The following is a 26,169-nucleotide window of genomic DNA, read 5'->3' as shown; positions in this document are numbered from 1 at the left end:
TGCCGAAGAGAAGAGTTGATAAATTTATGACTGCACAAAGTGCACCTTTAATATTGGTATTGTTAATAATTGAATTCATCTGTTGTTTTGTTAATTTGTTCTAATCTTTATTAGAATGTTCAAAATATTAATAGACATATAATATATTTTATAAGGAATAATTAAAAGCCTTATAGTTTCTTCTAATGAAAAATTAAACTCACTAGGTGAAGAAAATTACCATTAAACTTCTGTATTTTGATAAAGTTTTCGATAGTAGAAAAAATATTATATGCGATTCGTGTTTAAAGGCCTTTTTTCGACTCATGTGACAATTGACATTTTTGATAAAACGAGCAAGCTCCTGTTAATTCTGATTGAAAAATTGTTAATTATACCTAATTAAACACTTAGAGTGTTTCTTAATTTGATAGTCCTCAGAATAGTTACAACATTGAAGGCATAGAGTGCGGGCTACTCAACGGATCCTCGTCTCTCTATCTATTCTCCAAAATGAGCATTAAGGTACTCCTACACACATAGTGCGGTGAAGGTAACTTTGACTCGTCACGTAACCCTCATAAAAGTTCGCGGACCTACGAGACCTCCCGCATAGATACCTGACCATACACACCCCAAGCAGGTTTAATTCTTCTTCAATGGTAGTTCCAATACATGCAGTTATGCTGATTGACTGTATTGTTCAGCTTGAAGGTTACTTCCTGCGACCACAAAATGGAGTGCTGGAACTGCTGATCATCCTGACTGCATCCGAGGTACCACTTGCAAAATTCCAATCTGCGATCGAAATCTTCTTGAGTGCATGGAGGAGACGAGGACGATAAACTCGATAGTGCATGCGTTTCAGCATTGTTCGTAAAGAACGATCGGTTATTTGAAGTTCTCCCGATACCTGCACTGCAGATTGGTTCAGCTGCTCAATTAATTCCAGCGTCATAATTTTGTTAGTTGTTACAGCGTTCGTCCAGAGCCCGGCGCGTCGGCAACAGAGCCTTTTTTCAAGAATTTCTGGTGCGTTTTCCACACTGTTGAACGATTTGGTAGCGGCAAGTTCGGAAATTGTTGTTGAAATTCGGTAAACACAGCCTGAACTTTTATTGGCCATTCGTGTTATCATGACACAAACACAACTGTCTGATTTTCGACAGTGTTGTCAGACTTAAATCGACCTTTGTAGTGCGTTCCCAATTTTACAATTAAGGTTTAAATAAAAACACTAGATATGAAATTTTATATATTTTGTTCAAATAATTACAATATAATTTAAATAAATAATTTTAGTGAAGTGAAAGTAATCAAGAATATAGGTGACAAAGTTACCAATCTTGGAGATTTACTAGCCTGGTAATCTGAAAGAAAGTTCGTTAAATCGTCTTTGTTTGATTCCAACCATCCCAAATTGAGAATTGTAGATGCGATTAACTTCTGGCCAATAGCTTTGTAAGATTCATCAATTCCGTCAGATTGGATAATTTGTTTGAACTAAAAACGTACAATATATCTAATAAAAATCTAATATATTATAGATATAATAAATAAAAAAATTCAAAACTTGTCGTTTCATTTGCTGACCACTGTCGGGTTTGCCGACCACCATTGACCGCCCTTGGAAAGTTGTACATTCCATAAACTTTCCTTCGTGATCTGTACCATTAGATATTCAAATGGACGTACTATTAAAATGAATGAAAAAATTGGGAATTTGCCAATATTATCTCTAATATATAAAATTCTCGTGTCGCGGTGTTTGTAATTGAACTCCTACGAAACGACTTGACCGATTCTCATGAAATTTTGTGTGCTTATCGGGTAGATCTGAGAATCGAACAACATCTATTTTTCATCCCCCTAAATGTTAAGGGTAGTCCATCCCTAAATTTTTATTTTATTTTTTAGATAAAAAGTTAAACTTTGAACACTTTTTATACACACCCTGTATAAAATGAAAAATTTTTCAATATAGATTCAAATACGTCTGACTTTGCAAAACGAAACCGAACAGAAACCATTTTCATATCTTTAAGGGTATTTTCGTAAAAAAACAATTTATAAGGGTCTGCAGCGGTCAAATTTTTTACAAAAAAATTAATAACTCAAAAAGTATGCATTTTTCGAAAAAAGTTTTCAGTCAATATCATACTAAAATGTTACGTAGATTTCAAAAATGTATTAATATACAGGGTGTTCTATTCAAAATAACAAAGTTACAGTCAACTTCCTGTAGAACCGGAACTCAAAGGCCATCTTTGAAAATATTTTAGTTAAAAAGATCGTATTTGAAAACCCAATCGTAAAAATTTTTATGATTTTACTTTTAGTATTTTGTCATATACAGATAGTTTTAATTCGTCGTGGAACACCCCGTATTGATCTGATCGTCGGAACCAAAGCTAAATATTTGATATTCTTCTACACTTGAAGATCTCACTGATTGCCACCTCGATATGGTGCGCGTATAAAAAAGTTTGAAGGTTTAGCTACATTTTGTTTCCTTTATAACTTTAAACATTATTTTTTTCAACGGTTTCATTGATTGACTCTTTGGAATTAACGTGAAATGTTTAATTTCTTTTTAAATGTTGTGAAGTATACGTATAGTACCGACACACGTAGTTTTAGGTATGGTTGAATTAACTGTCATTTGCCACAGTACTATGGTACTTTTTTCGACATATATACTTTGCTCAGTGTAGTTAACATTATTTTAAATCCACTTACCTGTTCAAGCTGCTCACTATTACTTATTTTGTTAGCTATAGTTCCCAATAAACTTGGTACTTCTGGGTAACTGAAAAAAAACAGTCGATATTTTAAATCTCAATTTTTTTCTAAAGATTTATATTTTTGATATTTTCCACACATACAACTGTTTGAGAATATCTTCCTCAAGAGACAAAAACCAATGTTAGAAGCGAAAAAACTTGTCCCCAACCATAGAGTCACTAGAAGAATCCGGCGTGATCTGATAAAAGATATTGCTATGCACCCTTCGTTGATGTTACCCAGGCTTTCGGTAAGTTTTCGCAGGAAGGCTAGTTGTACAAAATAAAAATGAACTTTCCATACATTTTTTTGATGTGGTGAATTCTTATTACATTATTATTATACACGGACATTTTGTATCTATAAAACCTGAGGTAATATAAGACAGCTGCTTCACATAACTCATGCCTCTGAAAGCTTTAAATGCTATTGAGTGCACAAACACTGACAAACAGAAAACTAACCTTGATGTGACCACCAAACCACCAGGGTATAGTATGAAATGAGGAAGTAGGCAACCTTGCCAAAAAAGGCAACGATACCATATTTTGGACCATAGTCCTACTATGGAATTATGAATTGTCAATCCAACAACAAACTGAACGTACGGTTGAAGAATCAGATGTAGTCTTACAAGAGAAACACTCCAGATATAAGATAAGATTCATATTAGCTAACGAGTATAGGGAGCTCTCTAGATGTTCAAGATCGACATTAAACTGGAGTTAGCTAGCAAGCCATAGAGCCATCAGAGCATCTACTAAGAATATATTGACCCTTTCAGCAAAAGGCTTAGGTGTAGTGCTTACACCTTGGGAAATGGGACAAAACCCCTCTAAAACATAACCTCCTTTGGCAGAGGTCAATCTATTTTGAAGGAAGAACAATGAAAAACAAAGTCATGCATGAACTATCTTTTCAGTTGCAGGCTGCTGGAAAAATCACCCAAAGGTTGGTTACGCGATATGTTAAAATACCGTCTAAAATCCTGACGCGTTTGCACTAAACTCTCGTCTTAAATGAGTAAGCGTGATGCTCACCCGTCCAACACCCCATTGTAGACTAAATGGCAAGCCACTCGGGTTCCGGAAGGCATGTGACTGTCTTCCTTACCACTTCACCGCGCGCTGCACCTTTAAAGGGTATTCATAAAATTTTACGTGGATGTATATGATTAATCACTGAAGATTCATGATGTCGGTTTTCTACATCTGTTTCTAAAGCACATTCACAGTCGTTTATAACGTTCTAGCTGATATACTTACTTATTCTTGCTATTTCGTAATACGAGGGCCGTTTTTTTTACAACCTCCGATCGCTCCGTGCAGACGCTGAGCAGAAGAAATCAGGCATGCACTGTAAGCGACTGCGAAGTTCTCGCTCTACACACTGTTGACATTAAGGCGTCAGTCGGCGTTGTGTTACAGCCGCGTAAACATGTCCGCCATTATTGATGCTCCCGCCAAGTGTGTATTGCGAAGTGTGGTTCGTTTTCTACTGAAGGTCATAGTGAGTCGTGTGTATGGGGAAAACTTCATGAGTGATGGTGTTGTGCGTAAATTGTGTCAAAAGTGTTAAGATGAAGGGGGCCAAGGACGCAAATCTGTCGTTTCAGATGACCTAGTTCAACGAGTTGACAGAATGGTTAAAGAAAACCGCATATTCACCATTACTGCTTTGTCTACGGAATTTCCAGAAGTTTCAAGGTCTGTTCATTGGCGGCAACTTTCTTTGAAGAAGTCTTTGAAAAGCTTGTCCACAGATATAACAATCTCTTCGGTGAAAAATAACCGAAAGCGTACCAATCTTCTGGTAATAAAATTATTGTTTTATATGAACTTGTCTTTTATTTATAGTTTATCGGATGTTAAACAAAAGACGGAGATCGTATATTAAAAAATAGTTATTTAACCGAGAAGCTATGAATAAAAAAGTGCAATTACTTACGAAAGTCTTATTTTTTCATGCTTCTCTGCCAAATACTCCAATACAGCTTGTAGCCCCCAAGAATTTCTGAGAACAATCCCATTCCAAATAGATTGGATATTTTGGTTGCGGATACCAGACGATTCGTCAAGCGATAAGTCTAAGTACCTAAAAAATTAATAACAAAAAACTTACATTGTTACATAACTAACACGATGGTTCACTCAAATTAAAATGTGAATAGTGTTAAGCTTATAAAAACCAGTGTAGAGCAGAGTGAGTGCTGTGCTTGTTGCGACAATAAAGAGTTCATCTAATAACGTTAAAACCTAGGATGGATTAAAACTAACACTTAGATTATATACTTGTAGTGCGTGCCTTGAATGGAAATAAGAATGTTGATTAATCTATTAGTTTAGATGCATATTCATTGTCAAATTGAAAAAATCGAAATAAAAAAAACAAAGCGAACAAAGAAAACACGCCAATCACCTAAATGTTATGAACTAGTCCACGATATGGACCGTGAAGCCGGTCCTGTTCGGTATATGTTTTTATCATAGCGAGGATTTGTTTATATTGTTTTTCTATATGATTCCTAGAAAAGCCCTTTCATTCATTTATTTGTTTGTTTCTTTACTTTCTAGAATTCTAGAAATTCCTTTCTGATATATATTCGAGCTATAGGTTAGTTGATTCTAGTTTAAGTGTTTAAAGAAATTAAGTAAGTGAAAGACTACCTATATGGAATAAAATGAGGACTTTATACTTACTTTTTCAATATATTCATATTCTTAGCACATCCTAGAGCCTCTTCAATTAGATCTAGTTCTGAAGAAAGTTTTGTACTGTTGTGCTTTTCCCACAAGAAATTCCAATCTTCCTCTGGGTTGTTACTGTATCTCAAACCGTTGCAATAGACTACGCTCTTAAGATTTCTGTCCACTCTAAAGAAGTAAAAATATTTTTCATTTAATTCAAGATAGATAACAATAGATTAGATGTTTCCAAACCGCACCTAAAAGTATTCACAAAAAGGTACAAAATAATAAACTACGCGATGAAGAAAAACCTCATCGAGCAGCAAAGTGTATGTAAGAAGTTCGGTGAATGGTCCAATATCTAAACGGCAACCTATGTAAGGCTCATACGCTTGCACATGAGGATCCGGAGACATGTCAACCACCTAGCTGTAAATCTCGTGTCTGTCATGAAAAACCTGCAACAGGCATGAGTTCTGTGGTGTATGCCTCCGCTGTGTGAGGTCCACACCTCGTAGGGTGTAGGCTCCAGACACCGAGAGCAAAGGCCCACCCACCATTTTGCATGAGGCCAAGAACTATCACGCCATCTTGTTAATTTTACTTTTATTTATGTCATTCTGTCGATGTCTCGTCTTTGTCTACTCGTCGTCGTTGTCCATTATCATAGTTTCCTCCAATTCATTTATCCAGCTGATCGTTCGTGTGTCTGTACTGTCAATGTCTAATGGTGGTATGTCATTTGTTGGCGAAATCTAGTGTAATATGCATTCATGTGTCCGTGTCCTGTAAGTAGTTGTGTCGTTTTCCATGTAAGGCCTGGTAATTTTGTTGTTACTGTTCTGATAATTTTCTATGTTTTACATCCTGTAGTTTCGTTGTCCCATTTTTCTAGCACCAATCTAGATTGTTCTGTTCTGATGTCGTCTTTGGTTTTTATTATTATTACGTCGTCTTGTGTGCTAGTCTCGCTAGTCGATCGGCTTCCAGCATTCCTCTGTGTCTTCTATTTTGTTTAGTTACGTTACACTTAACGTTGTTATTTGTCATTAGTTCTAATTTCTTTTTTATATTTAGTATCGTCTTGTCTTTGTTATTTCAGTTTCCAAGTTCGTTCTACTGACTCTAATAATTGATAGCGAAAAGTTTGTACCATCTTAGAAGATTTGCGAAGGAGAAGATCTGTTTCTCATTTGTGCTGCACATGCTGTTCGATTCGAAACGAACGGAAGCCTCTGGGAATTTTATTACCATCGTCATAGTGTATGAAACCTGGTGCCGTCTGTCCGATCTGAATTCCGAGCGGTAATCGACGGAATGGCGTTCACAGTCTTCCCTGCTATCCAAAAAGACCAAGGTCGAAGCAATGTTATCGCCTTCTTCGTCAACGATAAAATAATTTATCAGGAACTCGCTTTTGTGGGTCAAAACGTGAACGTAGCATCCAACAGTTTACCTTCAGTCTCTGAAGACGATAACTTGGTTGTCGAGCACGCGTCATACAGTGTAATTACGATGATGTAGTGGTAGCGTGAGCAATGTTTTTAGTATGGATAACCCCAGAGGTTCCATAAATTCCAATTTAACAGATTGTCTGTTGTGGTTGCGACTCCTATATGTTAGGAGGAGTACTACTAAGCGACTTATTAACACCAATCGTGCTTCTCGTGGTGCTCATCTTGTACGCGAGTTAGATTTCAAAAGTGAAAATATCCTTTTTATCAAGATTTTTTTCAAGCTTGATGACTATAGCAATTGGCGATAGAACAAAAACTAGTTTTTCTTGAATTGATAAAAAACTGTTCTGTCAGGCAACAAATTTGCATTGAGAGAAAGAAATGCAGCGTCAAAATGAATTGAAGGAAATTACAAAAGGGATTCGAAAAACGGTTACTGTATGTGTTCAAACTGATACTCATCATGATTTACGGAAAGATTTCTCAACGAAGAGGCAAGTCCGGCGAAGCATGTCAAGTTATTTTTTTTTCAATTGCAGTTTGGAGATCGAGAAGGGTGCGAGGTCTTATGGCAAAAAAGAAGTCCTTGTCAAGGCCCCACAGGAACGAATCACAGGGTGTCAGGTCTCAAGACCATGCGGGCCACTCAACGAATCCTCGTCTGTCTATCCTAACATTAAGGTATGAAATGATGGATGTTAGCAATAGTTGGATCGTTATCCATTTGCCCACGTGAATCTTCGAGCATTTCCAGAAAACTTTGGCCCGCCATGTGGTCGGACCAACAAACCTCCCGCGTGGACACCTTCCGACTTTTCGAGAGCGATGTCTGACTTATACAAACCTCTGTATTATTTGATAGTAGTGTAATAGTCTCCATACACAAACTGAATACACTGTTTATACTATACACCAGCACTCACAATTACACTGTTGCGAAAACCAAGTTAACGTCTTTACCTGTTTACCTTTACCATTATTTATATTCAATATTATATGTGATAGATAATTATGTAAAAAATAAAATATATGCTTACTTGATTCCATTATTTTTCCATGACTGAAACAGCGAGACAGAGTTTGAAGAACAATCAGCGTGTCCAAATCTACAGGCATTTCTTAATATTAAATTCCTTTTTATGATATAAATATGCTCGCTATTATCATTACCGAAGCTCATAGTTTTGTAAACCCCTTCCATCAGCTCCAGTATTTTATTCTACAAAAAATAAGTTAAAACAAAAATAGTTTTATTGCTGTATATTATGTATACTAAAACTATTATGTTCTCAAGAAATTTTATCACTATCTTGGAATGTTCGAAGAAGAAGCCATTAGGAAAAAACGAAATATAGAAAACGTTCAGCTTTGAGAAAAAATAAACCTCAAAACAAAGGTATAGAAGTAAATGGGATCAATACGCCATTCTAAAAATGGCTCCAAAGCAGTTGACAGGATTGGAATAGGAGTGTACAGGCTTAAAACCAAATATTCTGGAAGCTTGCATTATACCCCAAGAAGTTTTCAAGCAGAATATATGCAATAAAAGAAATTATGGCAAGCAGAAGATCATCATCGTGACCAATAACCAACCAAGCTGTGAGTTTCAATGGCTGATTTGGGAATGGCTTGAGAGATTTAATACACAAGACAAAAAGAAGAAAGGTTCCAGTGGTTCCAGGATGCATTAGGGCAAAGAGAAATGGAATAGCTGATGAACTTGCTAAAGTAGCAGCAGATAAAGCTTTATAGGATCTGATCTCTTTTGTGGAATCATCTATATTACAATACGAGAAACACTTTAAAAGAGCGTAGATGAAAAACAGTTACTGGAAAAGTCTACAGGGATTGAGGCTAAGATACTATAATCAAAGATATATTGAATGTATCAAGTTATAACACTTTAAGAATACTTGCAGAAGTCCTTTCGTGGCGTTATCGCCTCATAGGACAACTGGAGACGCTAGATTAAGGAAAATCGACAATCTCATCAATATAGTATCAAATGGGATTTTATAGAAGTAAGAAAACGAATAGAAGAATTAATTTAACTCGAATAAGGTAATGTGAGCTGGGAAAACTCTCATTCACAAAATCCAATAAAATATTCCTTAAATGTAGGCTGGTTTGTTCTATTTATTTTCGTAGTGTTTGTTGAAATTGAAGATTTAATAAAAAAAGAGCAATTCCTTCGAAATCATTTATCGTTTGTGTTAACAAAAATTGGGATCAAAGTCAATGGAATCTGGGTCAACAACATACGTTACGCCGATGACACAGTGCTGATTACAGATAATATAGATGACCTACAACAACTAATTAATATAGTAGGCGGACATAGCCAAAACATGGGATTAATGCGTTTAGAAAATGTAGAGTAACATATAATGGAAAAAGTATAGAACGGGTAGAAAAATTCAAATATCTAGGAACATGGGTCTATGAAGAATGGTCGTCGGACGGTGAAATAAAATGCCGAATTGCACAAGCTCGAAGTACATTCATAAAATTTAAAAATGTATTTACATGTACCGACTTTGATCTTGATCTTAGATTGAGACTTGTGCGGTGCTACGTTTGGTCAGTGCTTCTTTACGGGATGGAGGGTTGGACCCTTAAGGTAAAAAACATCAACAAATTAGAGGCATTCGAAATGTGGGTATATCCTAGATTCCTGAAGATACCATGGACTGCCAAAGTGAGGAATGAGGATATTCTCAGGCGTATCAATAAAGACCGTGAACTCTTTAACATCGTGAAGAAACGAAAGATTGCATACCTTGGCCATATAATGCGAGGCCATAAATATCAATTCCTTCAGCTGATAGTCGAGGGCAAGATTGAAGGCAAGAGAGGATTGGGACGGAAGAGGATATCATGGTTGCGGAACGTGAGGCAGTGGACGGGTATACAAGATATTCAGACATTGATCCATACCGCTAGAGATAGAGAAGCCATAAAAAATGTGGTCGCGAACATCCATTAATGGATATGCATTAAAAGAAGAAGAAGTTAACAAAAATAAGTCCGAAATTAATTTTATAGCAACAGCAACAAAACCACTATTGACGACCAATGTATTTATTCCGCTTCCATCCAATTCTCCTTCAGCAAAAAATTACATTTTTCCCATTTCTCTGAATTCTCAGTATCTATAGCTTGAGAAGAAAAGAATATTTCCAAATTTTGAATTCAAATGTTCTACCAAGCCTTGCTACTGTTTCATTTATATTCACAAAAATAAGTTCAATTGTAGTAAAAATAGGCAACCCTTTCAAGCCATTTTATTAAAACTTTTGGAAAAATTGCTAATAATTATGCTTGAGGAAAGAAAGAGTCACTTTGTTTCATGAGGCCAATATTGGATGTCATCTTGTATATTTTTTTAAGTCTACTATAATGAATTGTACGTTTCTAAGTAATTTTTTTAACACTTTATACTTTAATTAAAATGATAGAAGACAACCATTAACAAATCCTTGTACGTTTCTATAATCCACAGCAATTATTTGAAGAAGCTTTTGAACCCAAAGACCAACTCTTCATGGACGCTTGACAAGTTGTTTTCATGCCTTTGCCTTCACACCCTCCAAGTTTTGTCCAAATAAAACATGTGATTCCCTTCTTTTTGGAATACTTTTGAAATATTGTTGTTTAGTTCATATAATGTAAAATTCACTAGCTCACCTTAATCATGACTCCTAGTTCGGAATCTTCTCCAGCCTTGTCTACAAGGAAAATCAACCCATTCAAAGCTGATGACCAAGGGTAATAATCCATTTCTTTGGTAAGATATTTGAGAATAGTTATAGCTTCTGAATATTTGAGTAATCCTGCTCTTGCTATACTAAGGCAATCGTCTGCTATTTGAGCCCTATTTAGAACGTGAATTTCAGTGTGATTATTCATAAGCGCTGCAGCTATCCTATCCCAGAGATCTTTATTATAATTAACCCTGTAATACGCTGAAAATATATAAATTATAATATAATTCGGTATTTGATTACCTTCATTTGAAATAATAGAAATATTACTTAGTGGAATGCCAGGGGTTTCAGCTTCGGAAAATGGTTGAATGAATTTTTTTGGTTGAGGTGGCATTTTATTTTTTTACACTATAAGTTGCAAAGTTTACAAAAAAATTTTTTGTGTTTCAATTTTTTCGTTATTTAATTGAAAAAGGATAAAAATTTCATATTCCCTTTTGGAGAGACCAGTGTTTATGGAAGATAATTACAAATATGGAAAGCTTGTAAACAGTTAATGGTTTTAGTTGGTGTTTATTTGTTTTTCTGTTTTTAAATGTCTTTTTAAACTTATAAGTGATGTGTAGTATCCGAATGTACTAATTCTTTGTATGTTAAATCACTTGAAAAACTATTTTTTCACGTGCCTATAGCAACAAAGGAACACACAACATTGTGTCAACTTGTTCGAAGATATCCAGGGACTTTATTAACTACTCTTTATGAAAAGGAGAATTGCTTCATTGTTTCTTGAAGACGCTGTACGTTTACGATTGTTAGCTTTCGACTTTTCAAACCAGTGATAGTTTATATCTCGAATCTTCCAATGATATATACTTAGATTTTTCAACATTACAATATAGAGAACCACATATATGTTAAAGTATGGAAGCAATAAATTTTTCGGTTCATTCTTCCTACTGTTTGTTGGAATACGCGCATATCACAAGCGTTGACTAAGAACTTAGCCAGATATAACATAATGAAGGTGTGCAATACATATTATCGACAATACATACCCATAGAAACAACTTCATAATCAATATATGAACGAAACAACTCGAGACGTGATCAAATGCATGAGTTTGTTGTTATTTCGTGCTAAGTACATATAATGATTTGATCAATTTTTCAAATATTGTGATGTTTGTCCTATGTAAACAGCATCACAATAATTATAAGAAGCTTCATATATCTATATGAACTCAAAAACCACAGAAATTGTCATACCTCGTTGTACTTGTGATATACTGTTACAAGCTTCTTAAATTGGAGGGTCTGGTAAATCACCCAGTGACCCACCAATTGCATCCCATTTTGTTTCACAATATAACCATGTGAGAACGGTAATGTTAGTTCATTGTAATTCTATTTTTAACAACTATTTAAAAACAAATATCTACTCACCGCTTTCTTGATTATTCAAAATAATCCATGCTTTATTGTCTTTCAATAGAGACGGTATAGTTAAACTGCTCGTGGTCAACCAATCTGTCGGAACAACATTTTCAAATTTGATCTCATCTGTACTCAATGTATAAGTAATTGGTATGTTCCATTTTGTTGTTGAGTCGGCTCCCAAATATAAAAATTTATCCTGTATAATAAAAACAGATTAATACTTTTTAAAAAGTTTGGTTCAAACAATCAAAAGAAACAAAAAGAGATAGTGAGTTACAATGTTTATAGAAATATATATTAATCAGTATTAATATATATTGTTGCAAGAGTTTTTTATTTCGAAATATCGTTCTCTTCTTTATCAGCGTTATCTTACTGAAACGCTGTAGGTGTTATCCTGTATTTCTTATCCTAAATGCCAACAAAGGATTTCATGCAACGAAACAATTTTTTTTCTCACTCCTCTCTAGCCCCCAACTTTGTTGTTTATCAGTTTCAAGGTCCCACATAAGTCCCAGATAAGCCATTTTCTCTATTTATCAGTTCTTGTCGAATCTCCTTAGTATTTTTTTCGTCAGTCCAATATATTCGTGTTGGTATATACATATCTACATTTCTAATGCTTCAAAACCAATCATTGTTGACAAATTTTTCTGCTAATAATCGGTTTGGAGATCGTTCAACCAATTCCTGTAAATATATTCCAGATAAACCATTTTTCTCTGTTTAGTAGCTTTTAGCAATTTCCATCCTTGTTGATTTTTTTAACGATTCTTCGTTGGTCCGATGCATATGTAGCAATCGGATATTTCTGCATTCCTAATGCTTCCGAAACGAATCATTGTTTATAATTTTTCTGCTAGTAATCAGTTCCAGATACTTCAAAGACCTCCCGCCAACATATTCCAAATAAAACATTTTACTCTGATCAGTAGCTCTTCGTAATTCCTTATCCTTGTACATTTTTCTTAATAGTTCTTCGTTTGTCAGAAGTATTTTAAGCATTCCTTACCTTACCTTTGCGCTTTATTGGTATTATTATTAGGTTAAGGTGGTCATTATAGAGAATTGTTCTTCTTTCAGCAAAAGTAATTTTCATTATTCCTATTCTCCTCATTGTTGGTCTATTATCGTAGCCGCTAAATAAAAGAATGGCTCACTTGGAATTCCTGACAATAAACGTCCAGCTATAAACCCAAAATTTCTCTTCCCATATCATCATTCGATCAAGCAGTTTTTGAAGTTTATAAATATAAGAAAAATGAATCTGTAAGACAAGCTACGGAATATCCCATTTGACATCTCATGTCTGAGATCAAAGAGGCATAAAGCTTATCTTCGGTCACTTCGTTATCGAAAGGCTCGCCACATAGTGTTCAGTATTCAGTTTACCAACTATTAAACTAAATAAAGGGATGTTGAAATTCTTCAGAATTACCTGTTTTAGTACAACATTCTCCCCATCGTAGCTTACAGTCACTAATGGATATCCTGGTTTATTGAACCAATTATCCATAACTTCAGAGAAGGTGATACCACTTGGTAAATTTGACACAGGTGCTTGTTCTTCTAGGGCACTTAGAAGATCCTTTGGTGATGCAGTAGAGAAAGCACTAAATTGAAAATGATTAAAGCTACAACATATGCTGCGGAATTTCCATATATCAAAAATTCTCCATTTTTCAAGTAGAAATTTTTACAATCATGAAATAAATGATAGATGGACAATACTTTTTGAAAACTTTTATAAGATAAGTTGAGAACTTATCTGCAAATTATAGAGCCTACACCAGTAGTTCCCAAAACTGATTTTCCTCGTCAACCACTTCGAAAATACTTAGTACTACTTTTAGGTGATACATTTACACCATATTCCCAGCAGCTCCTATCCTCTAAAAGGCCCAGATCCGTCCATCTTTGGAATACTGCTCGCACATTTTGGAGCTCGGCTCCCAAGCATACACGAAAGATGTTTGACTCAATCAGTTCGAGCAGTTCGACTTATAGGCGATCAAAAGTTGACCACAAACTTGGATGGCTTAGAGCATAGAAGAAAGGTCGCCGACCTGACTCTTTTTTACCGATACTATCACAGCAAATGCACCTCCGAACTGTCTAATATAATCCTGCCTAGAGCAGTTTTTGCAAGACCTACTCGATAGGAAGACATGGCGATTTAACACATAGTTCGCCTGCAGACTTCCAGAGCTTCAATTTATCGGGACTAATTTCTTTAAAGAAGAGCAAGTCTGTGGAACCAGCTACCAAGGTACGTCTTTTCCGAACACTACAGCCTACAGAAGTTCAATATCAATTTCCACAGACATCTCCACATGGCAGGCACCACTCGAATTACTTGAGAGTCTTGTGCATGCTTTTCACATAAAAAATTAGATCTCACTATGGAAATTTAAGTATACTCCCGTTTTAGAGCCTCCAGTAGAGCCCTAGGGGTACACCTAGACCTCTTTGGGAATCATTAGCTCACACATTAACGCAGCCAAGTCGCGGAATCTGGTCGCTCTAATCAATTAGCTACATTAGTCTCAAATCACGAATCACTTATTTCGAATGGTACAAATAGATTTTGATAATCACGATGTAGGTAATCTATTGATTAACATAATTATGCAAATAATCAATATCAAATTATATGTTGATAAGACCCTTTGACGTTGTCGATCAGCATGGCAAAACTCTCTCTAACTTGAGTCTAAAAAACTGTCCTGCTTCTCTTAGCATTCTTCAACCAAGAAGTTTGTTTCCTTCCAATTCCTCTACGATCTTCAACTCTACCCTTCATAATCAACTAGAGGATACTACGCCGGCAACCACGCATTATGTGTCCCAAATAAGCTATTTAGAGTTTATCCTTCAGAAAGAATATTGTGATGAAAAATAAAAAAATTATACCACGATTAATATTACTTATAACATATAAAACTTTAGCTTCGAAATATACTGTAACGAACTCGTCCATTACACGAACCGTCAAACCGGTCCTTTTCGGTTATGATGAAGAGTCTACAGTTTGGCGGATGCACCGGTTCTCGGAATTCGTTTGATGTTGTTTTTATACATGTTTTTACCACAGCGGCGATTTGTTTACATTCTTTTTAAAAAGCATTTTTTAGGAAGACCGTTTTTTTAATTTGTTTGTTTGTTTACTTTTCTGAAATTCCTCACTGGTATACATTCATGTTTCTTCAGCAGTGAGAGGGACTATGTAGGTAATTCAAAGTTATAAGGAACGGAAAGAAATAGTAAAAAGTAACCGGTGACTTTTGATAAAGTATAAAAGTAGTATTCAATTATAAAATTAGTGATAAGTCAATTATTATAGTGTTTTGTGTAAGACAGTAAACAAATTAAGTAAGTACAAACAACGAATAATAACCGCAGTTTTTGTTAATAGATTTTCGCAGACTAATGGCGTCAAAAGCTGCGCTACCTCAGGCTGCGTCCCAACATTCGATGCTGTTTCTGAGGAGAGTCACTAAACAGTGTCTAAACGTCATCAACTTAAAGGTAAGCAACGAATATTTGAAGCATATTAGTTCAAAATTATCAATTTACAATTATAGTATATTTCAAATACACACCCCCACCACCACTACCATCACCACCCTATTATCTCTACTCACTTGGATTGAAGATAATTATGCATTGCAGTTTGGAACTTTTCAGTTGTTATAATGTTCTCGATCATTCTAATTATACTACCAGCTACAAATATTAGAATATTTGAAAATATTTCTGTTTTATTTAAATTTCTGTTATAGATATTAAAATACCAACAGTCATTATATTTTCTAAATCTACGAGATAGAATTAAATTAATTTACTCTATAGTTGAGCGTTCAGAATGAGTACTGATACCCAAACCCAACAAACACGTTGTCTAATTTTGTATCTCAGCTTTAAATGCCATGCCATGATAAATAAATATCAAACGTCAAAAAAGAAGATATTGACGATGGTATAAAAACTAATAGTCCTTGGGCCCATGTCTAAATTTTTCTACGACTACACCCTCCAAATTTCTTTCAGTTGTTATTTGGGTGTAGTCGGACAAATTCGGTGCTTGACGCCATATGGTAGTGGGGCGTTTGCCTGTGAAGCTGTCACAAACATGTCAAATTTATACAAGAAAATTTTTATTTTAAAACGGGCTAGAAATTAGTACTTTCCGATTTATTTTTAGGTCAGAAAATCTCATTTTGTCAGACCAAGCCAGAAAATTATTGTGATAATCCGGTAATAGCTTTTACCGGACTCATTTTTATTTATTTTCCGGCCCATCTTTAATAAAAAAAATAATAATATGGTTAGTCTAAGATAGTGGTCAATTGGTTTCTATAGTAACTGAGTTTTGTTTTATTTAAAACTGGACATATTTTGACGTTTAGTTGAAAACGTGGCATTTATTATAAAATGGATATTCAAAATGATGCATTTGATTGTGTTTATGACACAACAATGCCCGTTTTGAAAAAAATATTGTACGTAATACGTCCCGAAAGTTGTTTTTTACTGGACTCGCAGGCTTGTAAGACTTGCAGGTAAACTACTATTACGTAACAAGTCCCGAAAGTTATCTTTTACTGAACGAGTGGGCAAAGCCTGCAAGTCCAGTAAAAAACCACTTTCGTGACGTATTACGTACAATATTTTTTTCAAACCGGGCATTCATATCGAAAAGAACTTTACCAACTAAAAAAATGGCTCTTGTATAGCTTTTTTCTAATATGGTTACCATCATTTTCATCGTCGTACTAATTGAGATTATTCCTCGTTAGTTGTTGCAGTCTTTTACATCAGTGATTAGGATCCAGAAATAATTTATTTTTGTAAAATTGAATTCTCGTTTTTAAGAAAGGGAATCAAAAATCCCCACTGTTGGTCTTTGGTCTGTTTGTTAACGATTTCTAGAGGGAGAGTGAGAGACATTCGTTGGACATAATTTGGTAGGATAGGGAAAATTTTAATAGGAAGAAGGGTTTGTTAGAGTGGGCCCTGATAGAGGAATTGCTCCTCTGCAGGGTCGGGGTAACGATCTGAACGATCATTACATTAAATGAAACCGATTGAACTGACTCGCGCACTGTTCTGTACTTTTTCTTATTGCTTATCCCCTGTTTATAGACAAATTAATATTCAGAATAAAATTTCATTCACTCTTTTAGCATTTCAAGTATCGAAAAAAATGAGAAACAATATTTCCTGCTCCGTTAAGGCAAAAACGGTTTTATCGACCGAAAAATTGATGATTTATTGGTATAGTCATGGAATTATGATCAATCTTCTTCAAAAACGTAAAGCAATACCTTCCTTACTTGATAATGACATGGAAGAAATTGCAATGAACCAAATTGAAAGAAAAAGAAAGTATATTTTCAACAGGACCAAACACTTTTTCACATGGCTAAAATTTACGAATTACACCTTGAATTGTTTAACCATCCATCATATTCACCAGACCTAGTTCCCAGCAACTTTCAAGTATATTTTCAACAGGACCAAACACTTTTTCACATGGCTAAAATTTATGAATTACACCTTGAATTGTTTAACCATCCGTCATATTCACCAGACCAAGTTCCCAGCAACTTTCTCCTATTTCCTTACCATACAATTTCACTTGCAAGAGATTGATACTAATCAGATGAGGAGGTTATTGTATACGTAAACGCCTATTTTGAGGAAGACGACAACTATTATTTGGAAGGTTTAAAAAGGTTGAAGCATCGCTGAACTACGTGTATAGACTCAAAAGTAGACTGTTGATATATCTCGTTTATTTTGTTTCAAGACAAACCTCGAATATATGACAATTAAAGAAAATGTCGAACCAAAATGAAAAACTTGACACCAAATGTAAGACTGGAGAAATGAAATATTTACTTTTGTCACTGATGCTTCACTTTGGATGAACATTTGGTTCAAAGAACGGTTTTTTCTTCAAGAGTAAGATAAAACAAAAATGGAGACCAATATGTTTATAGTGATCACTACATTTTTAAACAATTCTCGACCAAAACGACAGCAGAATATACTGATATTAATCTCAGAGAATAATACTTAATTATTGATTTCTTTTCCCGACACTTACCTTTATTATAAGCTATTATATCAAATTTCGCAGCTATTTCTGCTGGAGAAGATGCTTTGGCAGTTATTTCTTTATAATTGCCAGTTCCATCTTCCTGTAAAGCCAATTGCTGCGTGCCTGTAATAAATTGTTTGTCCGTTTCCATAGTAAGTAGATTGTCCATCTGAAAGTCAAATTTAATATTTTCAAAAATAGATAGCGACCCCGGGAGTGGAAAGAAGGGCGAAAATCGAAATAGATAATGATGAATATGAAGAGCGTGAGTTATAAGGGGGACGAGGTGATAGGGGTGAAACTAAAATATACTGAAAAACACAATTGTGAAATAGCCTTATATGTTAGTTAAATTTTATCACTTTTTGGTAGACATGTTAAGTGCTTTTACTCAACTTCATTAGTTCAACTTCCTGTTAAAACTGACTATTATAAACCTGTCATTCTTTATGTAGTCATTGAGGTCTCTTGGTTCTAATAAGTCTGATTTTCATGATAAGTTTCATGATAAAGCGCTGCTTAAATCTATGATGGGTACTGCAAAATCAACAACCTATTCAGATATGTTTAATTGGAAACAGATCGGAAGTTCTTAGTAGCCAGGGTTGAAGTTTGATGCATGATTATAATCGAAGAATAGTTTTGGTACAAAAGGTATGTTATTTTAATGAGGCCGATTTTGATTTACCCTTGCATAATGGCAGGATGCTAAGTCCAGCCAAAATATGATATCGTCTCAACTAATTTAGTGAGGCGGATTAATATGACTTTCAGAATCTTCCCTTTACTTGATCTGGATAACCTTATTGTTAAAATCGCACCAGATCAGAACTTTTTTAATCGAATTTTGATTTTTCTTCATATTTTACATTGTTTCCTTTGATTTCCGAATTGGCAAGTATCAAGTATGTTAGCGAAGTCTATTTTTCAGATTCAGGTTAGTCTAAATATTCATTCGTTTTCTGTTGCTTAGAATTCTTTCTTGTTAGGAATTTGAATTCATTGCTTCATTGTTGATTCTCATCTTCTCAGTCGACTATTTCTTGATCATTATTACAATTACCTTTTTTTTACTTCTCTCGAACATATGCTGTTAAAGTTCGGAGCATTAATCTCCTGTCCAAGCGGTGCTTATTCTTCGTATTGCTGGCATTGTCCGCACAGAATCTTCGGATCCATTTTTCACTTTTCACAGAAAAAATTTTTTTGGAAATTCAATTATAAATTTTAGACAAATTCTTTTCTTGTAGTACCAACTAATTACTTCTCATTACTAAATTAAGGCTTATTTCACACGCCAATGAAGTAGGTAGCTCAATTCGATGAACGGGGTGGAACTAGTAAATTCACACATGTTGGTATGATACATGTGCGAAGGGGTCTTAGAGATACTTTCACAGGTTAAAATATTTTTCTTTAGAAAAAATATTTGACTCTTTAGGATAATGGTAGTTCCATGGTATGGGAATATTTATTGATAAGCCGCCTCTAGAAGGCCGGTAGGAAAAAGACGAAAAATTCGTATCCGACAACTTTCGATTGTCACTGGCTATGACTTCGCTTGTTAATGCTGCATTATAGTACGAAAGATCTGTTTGTATTTCTGGAAACTTTCCTCATAAATAGACCAGCTTCACGTCAATCCAATCCCTCTCAAAGTCACTTAAATGGGACACCTGTTGAGTTCGAAATTCATTTGGTAAGACCCAAAAAGGCGATTCAAACATTCAACCAAATGAAAATTCGATAACTTACATCTTGCTAGTCAGTTTACTTTCATTTTTCTCCAATATTTTGTCAATCCCCAGAAAAATATTATACTTACGCGTGAAAGAATGAAGAATTCGAAATATGTGGCGAATCCCTCATTTAGAAAAATGTTGTCCCACCAATCACACGTCACGTAGTCTCCAAACCATTGGTGAGTGAATTCATGTGCAATTGTTAACAAAATGCCCTGTTTATACATATCAGAAGATTCATCTCGATCATACAAAAGCGAACTCTCCCTAAAATATAGTATAAACTTATCAAACAATGAGGGTTAAATATTTTAAATTATCAAAAACGAGAAACAAAGAAAAGATAAATAGATCGAAACGTCAAGAAACAAATCGACAAATAACTAAATAAAAACACAAATAAAATAAAATCTAAATATAAAGTACAGGGTGTGCCAAAGAAACTTAATTATTTGAAAAAACTCCCGAGCGGTAAGTTGGAGGAGTGGGAGGCAGCGCATACGGAGGGGGAAGTCCCCAAGTTTGTCCCCCCTCTAGTCAGTTGCCATCGTGCTCCGGTCGAGAGAGCAACGGACATTCGCCGTTGAGAGTCACTTTTCTAACAATCGCTCAATTGCTGCCGCACAACGTGCCTTCCGCACTCGTTTTGAAATTCCTCCTCACAGACTTGTTCCAGGCCGTAATTCAATTCCGTCGTGGGTTTTATTTTGAAGACCTAAATTCCGCAGACAAGAAGATTTTCCTAGAGAAGACTCACAAAAATAATTTTAAAGCCAGTTCTCCATCAATTGATTGATGGAATAATTATGTTATGGAACGATTCTAATATGGGTATAATGTATAATAAAAATGTATCTAAAGGAAGAGTGAGGAAATATAAAGGAATAATACATTCATAAAAAAAAAGAGAACAAATTAAATGACATGTTTACCTATACGTGACCAATCCCCAGTTTTCCATAGCTCCTGCATTGAAATCTGGTATCGCTGCTTGTGTCATTTTTTTTACCAACATTGTAGAATACTTGATATCCATGAATGTTCCAAGTGCCTCGAGAATTTTTGTACTATAATCGGAAGCTAAGATTCTCGTCGTTTCCGATTCGGGTCTTGAGCATATTAAGTGTTGTAAACTTTGCTCTATTTTCTGAGATTGCGTACAAGTGTATTTTGAAACTATGAAAGCTATTAAGTAAGTCGACATCTTTGGGGTTTCCTCAAAAATTACCCTTTCATAGTCACTGAAAATAAACGACTTAAAATGAGTTATTGTTTCACTACTTATTACGTGTAGTACGGTTTTTACTGACGCTATACAATGAAATAAAGCCATGAATGTTCAAGAGCTTACTACTTCTTCTCTGACTTAGAAGAATTCTTAAATTATGAATATTACGTAAAATGATATGGTTACGAACTCTTTTACTAATATAGACCGTGAAGCCAGTCCTGTTCTATGTTAATAGATTCTGAAGTTTGCCGAATGTGCTCATATAATTCGTATGTAAATTATGTACTGTTTTCATAAGGAGTTTACATTATGTTTTTATGGAGACAATTTCTAAGAGCATTTGTTTGCGGTAAACTGCTTTAAAAAAGGTTACTCACTTCTCAATTATTGGTTTTCCATCTATAGGAGTATTACCAATAGCATTCAATCCTTGATCCTTAGGATAAAGCAAACTAATAGTGAAAGTCGCTTTGTAACTCGGTTCATCGAAGCAAGGAAAAGCTTGCCTAGCATGTACAGGTTCAAATTGTGTCGTCAACAAGTAATGAGTTACATCATCCTCATCCACATAGCTACTTCTATATAGTCCCAACATTGATTTCTCTTCTATGTTGTTAGTGTAAGCTATTTTCATTGTATAGTCAATATTTGCGGATAAAAAATCACTTAGAAGTATAGTTAAAATTGATGTGGTTGCATTCAAAGTAGTCTCAGTCACTTTTAAATCTCCAGGAGTAATTTCTATTTCGTCAATTTGCATTGGTGCGTGTAATTGTACGTAATCAACTTCTTTATCGACACTAAATGTTATTTCAATAGTACCGTTGAACTGAACATTGGTGCCGTCAAATAATTCCTTATTCAAAGTTATAATTAAATTATAATTACTGGGATTTTGGTGGGATGGTAATCTGTAACCGGCATATTCGTCTTCATTATTATCATCGGCTATAATTTCAAATACAGGATTTGCTAGAGTTGTTGATGTTAGAAGAAATATAACTCCTGGAATGAACATATTCTGAACCTGAAAAAAAGTTTGTATAATTTGTAATAAAGAACTGTGGAAGAAGAACTCCAATATATCATTTCGTTGGACAACTGAATTCAATTGGGAAAAGCTTATGAAATAATTTTAGCCGAAGCTACAAAGTCACAAGTGGATCTTAATTTTTTTAATATCTAAGTTAGAGGATAAGTACCACAATATTTGCTTACAACCTTTTGTCCATATCGACTCTATTTGGCCTGATATTGCAAAGAGAAAGTTGTAATGAACTGACTGGTTTCTATCTTGTTGGATTTTATCAGAACGGTCTAATGATGGCTTAGGGCTATAGAGAAAACACTAGAAAATTAAGTAGATAGAAAAAACCAATCACTGTAATAATCTAAAGGGGTTGAGACAGGAAAAGATATTCATTGAAATTTGTACCCAAAGATCTATTATATATATAAATCCAAATAGAAACAATCTACGATTACTGAGAGGAGCCTTGCCACCACAATGAACACCTAAAGATGTTAAGTTAAGAAAAGGATGCAATGTGCAGATTCTGTTACGTAAAGAAAGAGTTCTTTCGAAGTGCGACAGTAAAACTCCAAATATTACACCTGGAGGCATACCAAATAGAAAATTATCAATTACATAGCTTTAAGCATTGAGCATCATGAGAAAGGGGCCCACACATTTTTGCAATGATGGAAGCGAGCGCCGAGATTATCATCTTGCCTCAAAGTTTTTTGGGGCACCACGAGCCGTTACTCAATACTGAGCATTAAGGCGAATACGAAAAATTTTCATTTCAAATATACGCCGATTTTTTTCAATTTTTTCGGAGGTTTTTCCGGCCTGCAAAACTTCTTACACTATTCCGCTGCTCTTAGTTGAGACTCCAAAAAACTTATAAAAAAGTTTCGAGCGCGCACGTTATGAGGTTTTTCAGATGAATTTTCCGGTACTTTCGATCACTTCTTACCAGGGTTTTTCGGCCTGTAAAACTTCTTGCACTATTACACCGCTCTTATTTGGGGCGTAAAACCCACGTAACATGTACTAAGTTGGGGCCGCCAGTTTACAAGGCGCGCCATATCCACCTAACCATAGTGAGTTGTGGTACCGATAAATGTGTTAATGTGTAGATCCCAAATCGTCAAGGTATACGTTAACACGAGTAATTTTTCATTGTATCATTGACATAAAAACTATCGAGTAAACGAAATATTTTGGGTATAAAAAAATCAACTACTTAAATAATTCATATCTACTGAAGATAATCAAACTAGACATCCTCTCGATCGCGTCGAATATCTATAATGAAAATACCATAAATTTCAGATAATTTTAAACTTTTTGATTGATTGATTTTAAAAATTTCATAGTATAGCATAGTTCTATTTATAAAATTGATAAAAATTAGCTTTTTATGAAGCATATAATTTGCCAAATTGACAGAAGCTGGTGTTAACGAGGACTGATCCGTTTGCTCCACTCTTGAATTATATTATTTATAAATTCACGTTAGAAACTAACAAGTCTGGAGCCGATTTCAGGAAGTTTTCCTAGAATTACATCCACAGGCTCATTGTCGTTGAAAACCTGCCATTGCGTCTATGATGGTCAAAAGCAAATTCAAATACAGATTCAAAAATTATTCTACATTCGAATGCTCCCCTTCAATATACTCCCCTCCCCTCGCCAAACACCTTTCCGTACGTTTTTTCCATTTATCGAAGCGGTGCTGGAAGTCTTCTTTGGTGAGGGCGTTTAGGAGCTCTGCCGTTTTTTGCTTTACCACTTCCATTGACTCAAATCGGCTCTCTTTCAAAGCAGATTTTATCTTCGGAAACAAAATGAGTCGCATGGTGCCAAATCTGGTGAGTACGGTGGGTGTTCGAGCACTGGACTGCGCTTACTGACCAAATACTTCTTCACAGATAGCGCGTTATGGGCAGGCGCGTTGTCCTGGTGCAAAATCGAGCCGTTTTTTACGAACTCGCTCTCGCAGTGTTGCCAAAACTTACAAATAGTAAGTCTGTAAGACAGTCTGGCCCTTTTGGAACCTATTCAGTCATCACGATACCATTAATGTCGAAAAAAAAACGATCAACGTTGCCTCGAATTTTGATTTGCTCTCTCGGTCCTCACTAAAGCGCTTACACCACTTAAAAACAAGCGCACGAGTTAGAGAATTGTCCCCATAGGCCTCTTGCAACAATTTACAGCTCTCAGTTGGAGTTTGTTTCCATTTACCGAGAAATTTGAGATATATACGTAGCTCCTATTTTTCGTCACACATCGTGAGAACAAACGTGTTTTGGGACGTGCATAGACAAGATATCTGGATACCCAGCGTACTAACGATACAAGAGGCCCTCTAGGCGCCCAGTGTTGCTATTTAATAGGCAGACCTCCTAGTTTTGAGAAGGACTTGTGTGAAGTTTAATTTACAAAACAAATAAAACCTATTGCGGTCTTTATCAAAATATAATTTGACACTGATAATTTCATAATTAGATTAATCAATAGATCACCTACAACATAAATATCAAAATAAAAATCTATTTTCAATCACATTAGATAATTTTTATATATAAGTAGCAACATTCAATTAAATTGTTCATAGTTACAACTGTTTGATAGGACTTTTGGGTTCAGGTAGATCACCCATCAGCTGATAGAAGATCCTAACCCAGAACAAGAATCAGATCACAATTTTCGAACGTGGCTTTCAATTTTCAATAGAAATTTCAAATTTAGAACATGATCTACAAGAATTTTAGATTTTTCTAATGTTTAATAGTTGCTATTGAGCAATTATTAAAGATTTACTTCCTTACATGGGTTTTGCACTGAAGTTTAATACTAATAAGCTATTAAGCTAATGAGACCTGAAATCAAGACAAACCATAACGAAATAAACACCGGCGACTGCAGCTTTTGTGGGGAAGACAGTGAAACACCGGAGCATCCAGGTAATCAGATCGCCTGGGATAAAGCGAAGAACAAACCTCCCTAAAACTCAATCCCCAATTATCTATCTACTCGTTTCTATTTATTTATCTATCAATTATAGGGAATTTGTAAACACAGTTGCTTTGTGATGACAATTACATTGAATATGTCGATAAGTATTTAACAGATTTAACGTTTATTTGTATATTATTTCTTTCATTTCTTTTTATTACTTAAATATGTATTAAAACGTAAAAAGTAATAAAAATCATTGCAAAACTTACTTTTCAAAAATAACCACATCTAATAAAAAGTTCAGGTAATAATAAAGTGATCCATCAATGATATCTCTATTTAAAGACTTCTATTTATCTAACGCCGAATATATTAATCCAGATTAAAATATTTACATGATATTATGGCATTTGATTATCAAATCCTTAAGACAACCAGACATAACTACTTGAAATTATATAAAAAAATGTGCTATTAATAGATTATGTAGGCCATATAAAATTATGTAAATTATATTTTTTATCAAAAATAAATTTTTCGAGGTACGATTTTTTCTAATATTGCCCGAGGATAAAGATCTTTTCCTATTTTAAAAAAAGTAAGAACAGGCCAAGATAGACTTAATGCTGCCTATTGAAGTTCAACTAGTCCAAGAAATTAATTTTAACGATATAATCGACGTTTTAAAAAGGAAAATTTATCTTCAAATATCTTCGATGTTTATTACGTATACTTAAAAATTATAATTCAATAAAATGAAGTTATTTTGAAATAAAAATATTTGATCAAAATTAGTGAAAGGGCGGTCCATCGAGCGTGACCTAGGGCGGCAGCAAGGTTGAATCCGTCACTGCATTTAGTTTACGTCGACCGTAAACTGGGCTTAACACATTAGCATTGTTTGATATTACATCATCTTCAAAGGTTTTAAAGTAGAAGTTGAAACCCTCTGCCATCTGTCCTTTTTTTTTCTGTACGATTTTTCGACTAATTTTGTTTTTACAGCACCGGTTGCCGGACAGGAAAATATAATTACGTGATAATATGCATTTTGAAAATAAAACAA

At 34.8% G+C, this 26,169-nt stretch overlaps 1 protein-coding gene across 1 annotated transcript; it reads right to left on the bottom strand.

The window, feature by feature from the left end:
• Positions 1-1,221: 1,221 nt before the first annotated feature.
• On the bottom strand, positions 1,222-25,431 carry LOC130896372 (glutamyl aminopeptidase-like). The gene is made up of 14 exons (XM_057804402.1): positions 25,373-25,431; positions 21,511-22,160; positions 20,835-21,143; positions 19,986-20,169; positions 18,167-18,329; positions 15,699-15,780; positions 13,493-13,667; positions 12,061-12,250; positions 10,595-10,872; positions 7,945-8,126; positions 5,463-5,636; positions 4,711-4,857; positions 2,719-2,788; positions 1,222-1,482 (listed from the first exon to the last, which is right to left on the bottom strand). Exons 2-14 carry the CDS (start codon positions 22,149-22,151, stop codon positions 1,264-1,266), a joined length of 2,814 nt encoding a protein of 937 aa, XP_057660385.1. The 5' UTR covers positions 22,152-22,160; positions 25,373-25,431; the 3' UTR covers positions 1,222-1,263.
• Between the last annotated feature and the right edge of the window lie 738 nt (positions 25,432-26,169).

This window comes from Diorhabda carinulata, chromosome 7 (genome assembly GCF_026250575.1).
Source record: "Diorhabda carinulata isolate Delta chromosome 7, icDioCari1.1, whole genome shotgun sequence".
Taxonomy (NCBI): Eukaryota; Metazoa; Arthropoda; class Insecta; order Coleoptera; family Chrysomelidae; genus Diorhabda; species Diorhabda carinulata.
Note: the sequence above shows the minus strand (reverse complement) of the source record. Positions and strands in the feature narration are given on the sequence as shown.

Excerpts from the sequence above, each read along its gene's own strand:
- LOC130896372 (XM_057804402.1), bottom strand. The coding sequence starts at position 22,151 with ATGTTCATTCCAGGAGTTATATTTCTTCTAACATCAACAACTCTAGCA. Across the intron at positions 10,873-12,060 it reads TTTGAATAATCAAGAAAGCG|CGTATTACAGGGTTAATTAT; the intron begins GTGAGTAGATAT and ends ATATATTTTCAG. Across the intron at positions 1,483-2,718 it reads ATAGTGAGCAGCTTGAACAG|TTCAAACAAATTATCCAATC; the intron begins GTAAGTGGATTT and ends GTACGTTTTTAG.